Source organism: Gigantopelta aegis, chromosome 14 (genome assembly GCF_016097555.1).
Source record: "Gigantopelta aegis isolate Gae_Host chromosome 14, Gae_host_genome, whole genome shotgun sequence".
Classification (NCBI taxonomy): domain Eukaryota; kingdom Metazoa; phylum Mollusca; class Gastropoda; order Neomphalida; family Peltospiridae; genus Gigantopelta; species Gigantopelta aegis.
Genome location: NC_054712.1, coordinates 29,970,800 through 29,984,641, shown reverse-complemented (window position 1 = coordinate 29,984,641; position 13,842 = coordinate 29,970,800). Strand labels below are relative to the sequence as shown.

Here is a 13,842-nt window from a genome sequence, read left to right as displayed (position 1 = left end):
TTTCTCTCTATCTGCCAGTTTTACGTACTTTTAAAATACCGTGGCACTAAAGAAAACAATTTCTCTCTATCTGCCAGTTTTACGTAGTTTTAAAATACCGCATCACTAAAGAAAACAATTTTTCTCTATCTGCCAGTTTTACGTAGTTTTAAAATACCGCAATTTCTCTCTATCTGCCAGTTTTACGTAGTTTTAAAATACCGCATCACTAAAGAAAACAATTTCTCTCTATCTGCCAGTTTTACGTAGTTTTAAAATACCGTGGCACTAAAGAAAACAATTTCTCTCTATCTGCCAGTTTTACGTAGTTTTAAAATACCGCATCACTAAATAAAACAATTTCTCTCTATCTGCCAGTTTTACGTAGTTTTAAAATACCGCAATTTCTCTCTAGCCAGTGTAGTTTTAAAATACCGCATCACTAAAGAAAACAATTTCTCTCTATCTGCCAGTTTTACGTAGTTTTAAAATACCGCATTTCTCTCTGTCTGCCACGTAGTTTTAAAATACCGCATCACTAAAGAAAACAATTTCTCTCTATCTGCCAGTTTTACGTAGTTTTAAAATACCGTGGGCAGAGCATAAAGAAAACACTTTCTCTCTATCTGCCAGTTTTTAGTTTTAAAATACCGCAATTTCTCTCTATCTGCCAGTTTTACGTAGTTTTAAAATACCGCATCACTAAATAAAACAATTTCTCTCTATCTGCCAGTTTTACGTAGTTTTAAAATACCGCAATTTCTCTCTATCTGCCAGTTTTTTTTTTACCGCATCACTAAAGAAAACAATTTCTCTCTATCTGCCAGTTTTACGTAGTTTTAAAATACCGTGGCACTAAAGAAAAAATTTCTCTCTATCTGCCAGTTTTACGTAGTTTTAAAATACCGCAATTTCTCTCTCTGCCAGTTTTACGTGTTTTAAAATACCGCATCACTAAATAAAACAATTTCTCTCTATCTGCCAGGTAGTTTTGCAATTTCTCTCTATCTGCCAGTTTTACGTAGTTTTAAAATACCGCATCACTAAAGAAAACAATTTCTCTCTATCTGCCAGTTTTACGTAGTTTTAAAATACCGTGGCACTAAAGAAAACAATTTCTCTCTATCTGCCAGTTTTACGTAGTTTTAAAATACCGCAATTTCTCTTTGTCTGCCAGTTTTACGTAGTTTTAAAATACCGCATCACTAAAGAAAACAATTTCTCTCTATCTGCCAGTTTTACGTAGTTTTAAAATACCGTGGCACTAAAGAAAACAATTTCTCTCTATCTGCCAGTTTTACGTAGTTTTAAAATACCGCAATTTCTCTCTATCTGCCAGTTTTACGTAGTTTTAAAATACCGCATCACTTTCTCTCTAAGTTTTACGTAGTTTTAAAATACCGTGGCACTAAAGAAAACAATTTCTCTCTATCTGCCAGTTTTACGTAGTTTTAAAATACCGCAATTTCTCTCTATCTGCCAGTTTTACGTAGTTTTAAAATACCGCATCACCAAAGAAAACAATTTCTCTCTATCTGCCAGTTTTACGTAGTTTTAAAATACCGTGGCACTAAAGAAAACAATTTCTCTCTATCTGCCAGTTTTACGTAGTTTTAAAATACCGCATCACTAAATAAAACAATTTCTCTCTATCTGCCAGTTTTACGTAGTTTTAAAATACCGCAATTTCTCTCTATCTGCCAGTTTTACGTAGTTTTAAAATACCGCATCACTAAAGAAAACAATTTCTCTCTATCTGCCAGTTTTACGTAGTTTTAAAATACCGCAATTTCTCTCTGTCTGCCAGTTTTACGTAGTTTTAAAATACCGCATCACTAAAGAAAACAATTTCTCTCTATCTGCCAGTTTTACGTAGTTTTAAAATACCGTGGCACTAAAGAAAACAATTTCTCTCTATCTGCCAGTTTTACGTAGTTTTAAAATACCGCAATTTCTCTCTATCTGCCAGTTTTACGTAGTTTTAAAATACCGCATCACTAAAGAAAACAATTTCTCTCTATCTGCCAGTTTTACGTACTTTTAAAATACCGTGGCACTAAAGAAAACAATTTCTCTCTATCTGCCAGTTTTACGTAGTTTTAAAATACCGCATCACTAAATAAAACAATTTCTCTCGATCTGCCAGTTTTACGTAGTTTTAAAATACCGCAATTTCTCTCTATCTGCCAGTTTTACGTAGTTTTAAAATACCGCATCACTAAAGAAAACAATTTCTCTCTATCTGCCAGTTTTACGTAGTTTTAAAATACCGCAATTTCTCTTTATCTGCCAGTTTTACGTAGTTTTAAAATACCGCATCACTAAATAAAACAATTTCTCTCTATCTGCCAGTTTTACGTAGTTTTAAAATACCGCAATTTCTCTTTATCTGCCAGTTTTACGTAGTTTTAAAATACCGCATCACTAAATAAAACAATTTCTCTCTATCTGCCAGTTTTACGTAGTTTTTAAATACCGCGGCAAGGACCACCCCCCGACTCAGCAGCAGCAGCAGCAGCAGTCAACGATGCTGAGCCGCGGCTCCAAGTACACGATGGGTGCCAACATGTCCACGCTGAGCAACGTCGACAACTGCTACGGCGACCACGCCGACGACGCCGAGTGTGAGAGCTTTTTAGAAAAAGATATACAAGTGAGTAGTTTGTCAAGGTCTAACAAAGTATTGATATACAAGTGAGTAGTGTGTCATGGTCTAACAAAGTATTGATATACAAGTGAGTAGTGTGTCATGGTCTAGCACAGTATTGATGTTCAAGTGAGTAGTGCGTCATGGTCTAACAAAGTATTGATGTACAAGTGAGTAGTGCGTCATGGTCTAGCAAAGTATTGATGTACAAGTGAGTAGTGCGTCACACGCTAACAAAGTATTGATGTACAAGTGAGTAATGCGTCATGGTCTAACAAAGTATTGATGTACAAGTGAGTAATGCGTCATGGTCTAACAAAGTATTGATGTACAAGTGAGTAGTGCGTCACACGCTAACACAGTATTGATGTACAAGTGAGTAGTGTGTCACGAGCTAATAAAGTATTGATATACAAGTGAGTAGAGTGTCACGATCTAACGAATTGTTGACATACATGTTAGTACTTTGTCACGATCTAACAAAGTGTTGATATACACGTTAGGACTTTGTCACAGTCTAACAAAGTGTTCATATACAAGTTAGTACTGTGTCACAATCTACCAAAGTGTTGATATACAAGTTAGTACTGTGTTACAATCTAACAAAGTAGTGATATATATATATATATATATATATATATATATATATATATATATATATATATATATATATATATATATATATATATACTGTGTTACAGTCAAATATAATAGTGGGGTTTTTTGGAGGGTTTTGTTTTAGTATTGGCTGCCTGGATTCAAAACATTTTAAATTTTGAAAACTTAAAAAAAAAAATAATAATAATATCTTAAATATGATATACACCAGAGTGCTATGTCACGAGCGAATCAAAACATAGCACGGACTGTATTCAAAATGTTCCAATCCATCCATCCATCCATCAATCAATCAATCAATCCAATTACGGTTCAAACTCGCTCGTTGTGGGTACAACGAAAGGGGTGAGGATGCTGTTTTGGTGGGTTATGATAAGTTGAAATAACAGGTAGTGAAAAAAACATCTCAGTAAACATTAACTGACAAAAGAAAAAAAATGACCGCTTTGCCGAATTGTTATAATTTGGAGCATTTTTTTTTAATGACAATCCAAAAGTAAATATGAGAACGAAGAGAGATTCGGACTATCTTTATTAACAATGTGACAATATTTTGAACGAAAGCCTAAATGTTTGTGACCTCGTTAAGGCCGTTAAGTGCATAGCTGATAGGGACGAGATGGGTTCATCCCGTCAAGAAAACCCCCGAGTCAGTCGATGTGGAAGTTAACAGTTAAAGTTTGTTTTGTTTAACGATACCACTAGAGCACATTGATTTATTAATCATCGGCTATTGGATGTCAAACATTTGGTAATTTTGATATATAGTCGTTTCCCATTAGTAACAATTGATGGTTTATATGCACTACACCACAGACAAAATAACATATACTGCGGCCTATGATATACCAGTTGTGGGGCACTGGCTAGAACGCTAGAACGCTAGAACGCTAGAAGTGAAAGGTACGGAAATATAGATAAGAGAAAACGGATCCTCTAAAGACGAGAGTGTCAGACTAGGCCAATCGTCTTAATTGATATAGCGGTCCGGACGGGCCCGCCTCCGGTGTGTACGAGATGACATCAAACTAGCTTAGTACTGACTGTATTTGAAACGTTTTACTATTCGCAGCATTTAAAATATTTTACTGTACGCTGTTTTCTCAACATTTTTTAAAGCTTATATACAAGCGAGAACGAAGTCACGGGCCAATCAAAACAAAGAATCGATTCGTGAAGTTCACGAAGTAATGCTACATTAGACAATTACTAAAGTGTATTTTCTTAATATGTTTACTATTAAAATCAATATTTTCTGTTTGTATTGCGAAAACCGTTGTTATAAAGGCTATTCTTAGAAGGAAGGGACCTTTGTCTAACTGTACTAGAACAACATGTTTATATGATTGTATAGCAACAGGAATAAAAGATGTCTAATTCTATGTTATAATAAGGAAGTAAAATTATTAGCAAACAGGAAACCAAATCCATTAGTTAATTACAAAGATTTTGTTGTTCAGCGGTGGAGTGTTTATGCGTTTGTGTTTTTAATTAATTGCGACAGTCGTAAAAATTACGACAGTCGTTAGGAAGTCTTTTAACTGTGATTTGACAGTCCAGTCATGAACAGAACACTTTTAATTGTACCCTAGTGGTCGGGCGAAAACAGAAAGGGAGGAAATAAATGTATGATTTGATTACAATTATGTTTTATGATTATTATAAACCAATTCCTTGATGAATTCTGTTAGCTGTATAAAAAATGTTTTTAGTATGTTTGTTTTCCACATCAAAGTTAATATATAAGTAAATATTACATTTTGAGAAACTAACACAATACTCAAACAATGACTGCTGTCAAAGTCGTAAAAAAATCATTCGTAGTAACATTGCACAAAAGGAGCGGGATCTAGGCGCTTTGATCGTATGACAGTGAATGTATATAAAATATTTTTTGTGAATATGTTTATGCTTCGGTTATCTCCCTTATAAATTATTACGATCTAGTTATTGAGATCAGTATCACTTCGTCGTTGTTTAGTTTGCTGATTGTATCTGAAAAATAATAACAATGTGATTTAAAAAAGTGCAATTAGGGTAAATATCTAAAAAGTGATTGTGCACGAAGTCGAATAATGGTGACACAATGTCCTGTAGCTGATTTACTTTGATTAATGTTTTGTTTGGGTTTTTGTTTTTGTATTATTAAATAATTATCAATTTAACTGTCATTAAATAAATGCAAATTTTTATTGAAATTTCTTTTTAAAAGTTCATGGTTAAGTAAATTTTCTGAAAAAGCTCCACCGGAACATGGCACATGTTTTCGATCGCACAAGCGAAATATATAACAAAAAGAGAAAGATATTGTCAAAAATTAGGAAAGTAAAGTAAAGTAAAGTAAAGTAAAGTTTGTTTTATTTAACGACGCCACTAGAGCACATTGATTTTTTATCTTATCATCAGCTATTGGACGTCAAACATATGGTCATTCTGACACTGTTTTTTTTAGAGGAAACCCGCTGTCGCCACATAGGCTACTCTTTTACGACAGGCAGCAAAGGATCGTTTAGTTGCGCTTCCCACAGGCCGGATAGCACAAACCATGGCCTTTGTTGAACCAGTTATGGAACACTGGTCGGTGCAAGTGGTTTACACCTACCCATTGAGCCTTGCGGAGTACTCACTCAGTTTGGAGTAGGTATCTGAATTAAAAATCCCATGCCTCGATTGGGATCCGAACCCAGTACCTACCAGCCTGTAGACCGATGGCCAAATTAGGAAAGATGTATATAATAAATAGACCACTCCTTGGTGTTTTATCGAATACGATTTGTATGTCAATTTTTTTTTTTTTCGAATTTCACTAATTGTTTTCACACATCACTCATTGACTTTAGAATCGTATTAAAACACAAAACAACAATACGAAATATCCTCAACCCTCTATATATCGTGAAAAAACTGTGAACCAGGCTACCCCATAAACCGGTCTACCCCATAAACCTGTCTATTTACATATCACTTGTTTATAAGGAATCTGCAGACGATTGAACCCTGACATCAAAATACTTTTGTTGAATTAAGAAAACCTTCCCAAAAACAAAGTGCACAATAGCGGAAAAGACAATTAGACATTCAAAATATGTGTATACATCTAGGGGAACTTATACACGACCTCCATCTTGCACTATGGGCACGATATTAACTGGCGTGCAATAAATAAAGAACAATTTTACACCGCTGTCATTGTCACAGTCTCGTCTACTTGGCAGATTCATTGCATAAGAGTTTTCGTGACGTCATGTGACCCGCGTCACTCTTGAAAAAACAATAGCTCGGTTTACGGTAGTAGCCGAAGAATGTCAACATTAGACTACGGCATGCATTGAATCTCTTCACAACAGGACTGTGTTGGTTGATTTTCACAATAAAGTGAACAAGTTAAAACATTATTTCTTCAAATCGATCGTACATTAAAATGCGCGTATGCAGAAATGGAGAGACTAGATCGTAGAGACAAAGCGTCGTCAACTACTGAGCGTCTATTGAATATTCATGAACAAACGGTTGATCGACATCGAAATTTTACAACATATCAACTTGGGGTTGTTCAAAATGGATTAATGATGTGGACCCCCAACAGTACAGTAAGGTTATTCACATATATTTTATTTTATTTTTTTAATAATAATAATAATAATAATAATAATAATAATAATTTTCTATAATTTGAAAATCTATCCTGATCATTTAGATAATGGATTAATCCATCATATACACATTCAACTGTTAATGTCTACATAAGAAGGTGTTTACTTAGCTGAAATATATATTAGCTAACAAATAAGTAAATTAATATACCATACCCTCGGTAGTTAGGCACTATGAAAGAAAAAAATGTTTTTATTTAACGACGCACTCAACACATTTTATTTACGGTTATATGGCGTCAGACATATGGTTAAGGACCACACAGATTTTGAGAAGAAACCCGCTGTCGCCACTACATGGGCTACTTTTCCGATTAGCAGCAAGGGATCTTTTATTTGCGCTTCCCACAGGCAGGATAGCACAAACCATGGCCTTTGTTGAACCAGTTATGGATCACTGGTCGGTGCAAGTGGTTTACACCCACCCATTGAGCCTTGCGGAGCACTCACTCAGGGTTTGGAGTCGGTATCTGGATTAAACATTCCATGCCTCGACTGGGATCCGAACCCAGTACCTACCAGCCTGTAGACCGATGGCATGCCACGACGCCACCGAGGCCGGTTTTGGCACTATGAAGTCCAGCCTATTGAAATCGTAAGTAACATTTTCCTAGAACTATTCCTATCATGGACAGGAAACATACAGTAAGGTTATTGACATACCCGGTATATTTAAAAAAAATATATACAAATAGCAAATTGTAAATCTAACATGATCATTAACATTACATATAAAATGGAAAATCTACCCTGATAAGTTAGATAATGAATTAAAATTGAAATCTTAAGTTTATTATTTTTGCAAATGATTAATTGTTCAGCACTGTATGTAGTCAAAAACTCAGTTGACGGCAGGTGTATCGGACTACGTAGGTACGTCAAAATATCGGAAGTACAGATTAGAAGAGAAAACACATTACGCCACGCTAATTATAACGTTCAGTTATAAAACTGATTTGTATTACTTAATATTTTATTGAATGCTGGTTACAATAACACAGATATACTAGGGCATTACTCGTTCATGTTTATCTTTAATTAAAAATTAGACACGGAGGCGTGGCTTACGGAAAGGGCGCAGCTTAAAACCGCATTTCGCGAGATGTTACATCCTGCTGGTTACGATTAAGTGTTTCCGGTGCAGGTCAGGTCAGGTCATAGGGATTTACGTGCACATTCAGAGCAAGCTGTTGTAGCGCACGCCTGTCCTGGGCACAAGAGCCGGCCTCGGCCGGCTTTTCTGTCCAGGACTTCCGGTGCAGAAACCATTTCCCTTTAATAGGCTGGTCAGCGGTTACTTGAGGATACTATTATTTTGCAAATAAGTTATTGCTAAATCCAATAACAGTAACCGACTCCATATATACAAAGAACTGGCTGCTATTGGTGTAGAAACGCAATGAATAGTTTCAATGTACTAGAATAAAGTAGAAACAATAAACTGGTCCCAGGCAGAAAAGACTATTCTCCAACATATAGATCCCCGTTGTTTTCCAGGAAGAGTTCCGCCGTCTATACACCCAGCTGGAGGTGTTGAAGCAGCGTAACATGAAGCTGGGGAACCGTCACCTGCAGCACAAGCTGTCAGACATGATCGAGGCTGCGCAGAAGGGCGACTTGCCAGACTCCTCCCCTTCCACACCCAACCTGAACGGCAAACGAATCGTCATCAACCTGGACGACTACCATGAATCAACGAATGTATAGCCCCGCCCTCGAACAAAACTGTGCCAAAAAAATAATAAAAACACAAGTAAGATTCTTACTAAGGAGCAGACGAAGAGACGTATATGAAAGATGTTGATGTTTTGTGGGGTTTTGTTTTGTTTTTTCATTTGTGGTTGTTGTTTTGTTTCTTGAGAGATTTTTCAACATGGTTTCAGAATCGAACTTGTGGATGGTTAGGGGTTGTCTTTTTTTTTTTGCAATGCGTTTAATAAGTAAATTATTGTTGGTGTGAGGTGTTTGCGTGTAAGAGTGTTTAGGGTAGATATGAAATTATGGGATGATGAATTGCATTGCTTAGGTCAAACTGAGGAGTAGATGTGTGTCTTAGTGGTGATGGTGGTGGTGATAGTCAGATATTACCCATATGTCGGACAGACAACCTTGCCAATTCCGAGCATTGTTCCACGAGAGAGGTGTTGTGGGAACAATTAATAGTTAAACAATTGTCACAAGGTCGTTACGCAGTAATAATTATTGTTCTCTGGACAAACTGCCTCATATGTCTAACAACGTGCCCACGGCATTGTGTGCATGATATACGGGACACAGAACTGAACTCGGAACCCAGGGATAGCCTATATTCTGGACACACAGGCCTGGTTCATAAATCATGATCACGAAACGTGTGTTTGAACAAAAGACATAACGATACTTTTATAACTTGTTTTGAACCGACTGCCTGCATGGTTCAGACTGTGTTCTTATGAAAGTCGTGCCTGAAAGAATATAAACCAAATCATTATTTGACGGGGTTTTTACTTACGCTGGATAGACTTTTTGGTGAAATTTGGACCACAGGTGCTATAAGTATGTGAAACTTGTGTTCTATCCATCTCTTTATAACGAGTAGATTTGATTCTACTACAATTTTGTTAAAGCCTGGTTTCCATAAAATATGTCGCAGGTCGCTAACAGACACAAATTAAAGACGTGTTCTTTATCGGAACATTGGCAGACAGTGTGTCGAATCTGCAACAGATCTGCTACACATTTGTATGGACACTAGGTTTAATTTTCACAAGATTATGAGTGTACTGTAAAGTGGTAGTTGTGCTTTATACAAAGACAAACGTTAACGCCTTGAAACAATGATTTAAGATCCTTGGATAGAAGTATAGACTTTTATTTTATTTTTGTGTGACGCTCTGAAACCCTGCCTCTATTGAAGGTGGGCTTCTGGGGGATTTGTTTTGCTTTTTTTAGCATAGTGTAAGGTTTTGCTTAAGGTGGGGGTGCGATGTTCTAAGACCCGGTCTCTAATCGAGGCAGGCTTCTATTCAAGGACTTACGGTGTTCACCATTTCTGGTTGGCATAAATTGCATTTGGGGCCAAGACAATCATCTGGACGACCAGAAACACTTTGGAATTGCTGAACTTGGCAATTAATAAATGAAATTCTAATTCCTAATGCAATCCTGAAAAAAGTCGTAATAGCCGAGAGAGAGAGAGAGAGAGAGAGAGAGAGAGAGAGAGAGAGAGAGAGAGAGAGAGAGAGAGAGAGAGAGAGAGAGAGAGAGAGGGAGGGAGGGAGGGAGGGAGGGAGGGAGAGAGAGAGAGAGAGAGAGAGAGAGAGAGAGAGAGAGAGAGAGAGAGAGAGATGAATTAAATGGATCTGAAACTTTTAGAGACGAGCAGTGACCGTCACACGTGAATGTGAACGATGTCGATATATGCAACAAGACTTAAACAATGAACTCTCTATCACACTGCACGCAACTAGAATGCATAACTAGTAAAGTAATATAATGAGGATTTATTGTTGATACTAAACTATTGATGTCCTAAATAAGGGCGGGAGGAAGGGGGGGGGGGGCGCAACGTGGTAAACACAACAATATTAAAAAGGTGTCCTTTTATTTTAAAATTGACCTTTTTGTGGTTAGTTGGAGAGGATCTTACTCTGACTTTTGTTTGCTACCCCGTGGGTATTGTAAGCTTAGTACAGGCCTGGGGCCTAATCCACAAAGCCCTCTTAGGCAACATCGCATTGTCTTAGCAATTTATATTTTTCTGTTCTTTACTATTATTTTAAAAACTTTTGCATTGCATTGCATTACACCCCTGATTATTGGGCCCCTGATTATACTGATGATGACATGCCTGTGCAGTGGAATGGCCAGTGCCAGTATTCGGAGATGGTGGACAAAGAGTGACAAATAAGCTAAATGTGTTATGAGAATGAGGTATATGCTTAGAATATGATTTAGACGGCTGGGTTATTGTATAATCCAGTTTCGTAATAAAATTAATATCTGTTGTGTCATAAAACATTATGGTAGAGTATTTCTGCCCAGTATGGTGTAGCAAGGAACGCATCTAGACTGTCACACCACTGCTTCCATCATCGCCCCGCGAGCGAGACCTGTAACAATTACATTATCGAAATGTTTACTTTGTTTAATGAAGATTGTAATATGCGGGTATTTTCTTGATTACTAGATTCGGACAATCAGTTAATAATGTGTTACCGTTGAAATTAAAAAGTTAGACCTTCCGTCTTATTTGTACTATGCGATGAAAACTATTTACTAGTACACTGAACTTATGTCCTTAACTGAGTGTCACGTTGGTTTTTTTGGTGTTTTTTAAGAAAGTAATCTGTTGACGGGTTGAGAAATTTAACGAGTTTCGCAACAGTGACTTCAAAAGCTGAACTCACGAAAAGAGGCAACACAGTACCCTTGCTTTAACGTGTTCAATTTGAATTAAATGTATGTGTTTAGTAAGACCTCTACTGTTATGAACATCTGTGTCAGGTTAGTATCAAGGGCTTCATGAGTTACGTGACGGAATGCCCATACAACGAGTCCATACCAAAGTTCGTACTGTGTGTTTCTATTATACATTTCCCCATTTGCTCAGCCGGTACAATAAGGGATGTTTCGCCCAATGTGTCCCCAGTTCGCATCCTCTCTGTGGAGGTCGGATTGTTTCTGGTACACGTACAATGTATATGCTAATAATAAAGGTTCTGGATCCGCCCTCATTCAGTCTAAACAAGAGACGTCTATACAACATTAATACGAGATGACTACAGATGACTTTTATACAAATTAATACAAGATAACTCTTGAGAGGGCTTGTATAAAAGTTAATACTAGATGACTAAAGAGGACTACTGTACAAGAGTAAATACTGGAGGACGAAATTTTATATAATCAATACTAGAGTACTAAAGAAGAGTACTGTACAATATCTAGAGCTAATACTGGAGGTCGACAGATGTCTTATATGATTAATTCTGAGGACTAAAGAAGAGTACTGTACAATATCTAGAGCTAATACTGGAGGTCGACAGGTGTCTTATATGATTAATTGTGAGGACTAAATAAGAGTACTGTACAATATCTAGAGCTAATACTGGAGGTCGACAGATGTCTTATATGATTAATTCTGAGGACTAAAGAAGAGTACTGTACAATATCTAGAGCTAATACTGGAGGTCGACAGGTGTCTTATATGATTAATTGTGAGGACTAAAGAAGAGTACTGTACAATATCTAGAGCTAATACTGGAGGTCGACAGGTGTCTTATATGATTAATTCTGAGGACTAAAGAAGAGTACTGTACAATATCTAGAGCTAATACTGGAGGTCGACAGATGTCTTATATGATTAATTCTGAGGACTAAATAAGAGTACTGTACAATATCTAGAGCTAATACTGGAGGTCGACAGATGTCTTATATGATTAATTCTGAGGACTAAAGAAGAGTACTGTACAATATCTAGAGCTAATACTGGAGGTCGACAGATGTCTTATATGATTAATTCTGAGGACTAAATAAGAGTACTGTACAATATCTAGAGCTAATACTGGAGGTCGACAGATGTCTTATATGATTAATTGTGAGGACTTGTCACGGGGTTCCTATAATACCCGTAACTGAATAAAACACGATTATCCAAATATCTCTCCTAACTGTATATCTATTAGATCTCTCTGTATCGGGCAGTGTATACCCGAGTGGCTCGTCTCTAGGTATAATCAGAGATAAGTTCCGGAAACTACACCTTATACATGTATATAGTTCGTCTTTTTTTAATTTGTTTAATATCTATTTTAAAAATAAAATAAAATAAATATATATAATGTAGGTTACTGGCATGCTCGCTCATTTAATCTGTTTTATAATTTTTATCATTATTTTAACTATGTTTTAGATTTTTAATTAAACAATTATATAATTCAACAGGGCAGGTAACTGGGTTGGGACACTTTCCTAGTGACCTTCTACTAAAGCTTTAGGTCACTCTACTAGTGACCTTCTACAAATGATTGCCATGACTGGATCGAGCTGCGGTTGGACACGGTGGGGTGGGGGGTGGGGTGTGTGGTTGTGGTGCCGGTGGTTAGGTTTTTTGGGGCCATAGGGCGTAGGCGGTTTGGCCGTAGGTTTCTGTGAAAGTTCCGGCCCCCCTTCTCGCCCCCCCCCCCCCCCCCCCCCTCCTCCTGGTCACACCAAGGCCCGAAATACGATTGGTAATCATTTTAAATCAATATTAAATTTAATATAACTTTTCTGTGGGCCGGGCTTACCCCTCTACCCTTTCCCTTGCCTCTGGGGACTAAATAAATTCTTTTCTGTTTTTTTTAAAATAAATTATAATATTTGTATTTTTACTTTTAGACTTCCCCATCTAAATTTGCGTTAATTTTAAATAATTATATAGGTGTAGAGTAGGGATTTCTGTATTTCTTTTGGGAACGCATTCAAAATTATTAATGTCGACATAATATATTTACTCTTTTTGACCTCCAGTTTAAAATTTCAAAATTTTATTATAGTTAGGTTTTTCCTGCCCCGAGTCAGACCACCGATTATATCGGAGGCCGGACTGGGGATAGGCGTGCTCGAAACCATAAAGGTATGTGAGCACGTTTAAAACATATCTAATCTAATCTAATCAGAGATAAGATCTTATATAAAGTATATATAATATAGCACGTTAGTTCACTAGAAAACACAACAAAACACAATACATTTTGGAATCTGTATTAACGTTAAGCTGACAAATATATTTGCCGCAGGTAATTAATTAATAACAACAATAATAATAACAACCCACAACTAATCATTAATTAGTTAATCACTAGGTGTCTAGTTTACACAATATTCTAATCACTTCGCCGTGACACAACACCCACACGGGTGATAATTGAGAAACGCTTCCAGGGGAACTTAATTAATAAAGGAATTACAACTCTATTCCTA

The 13,842-nt window shown here is 36.7% G+C and overlaps 1 protein-coding gene across 1 annotated transcript in view; it reads left to right on the top strand.

Moving 5' to 3' along the window:
- LOC121389383 (probable G-protein coupled receptor CG31760) overlaps window positions 1-10,170 on the top strand; it is a 93,974-nt gene extending 83,804 nt beyond the window's left edge. Inside the window, exons 12-13 of the mRNA XM_041520985.1 lie at window positions 2,435-2,632; window positions 8,395-10,170. Of these exons, the coding sequence (XP_041376919.1) occupies window positions 2,435-2,632; window positions 8,395-8,604 (408 nt within the window). The 3' untranslated portion in view covers window positions 8,605-10,170. The remainder of the gene's footprint in view (window positions 1-2,434; window positions 2,633-8,394) is intronic.
- Window positions 10,171-13,842: the final 3,672 nt, after the last annotated feature.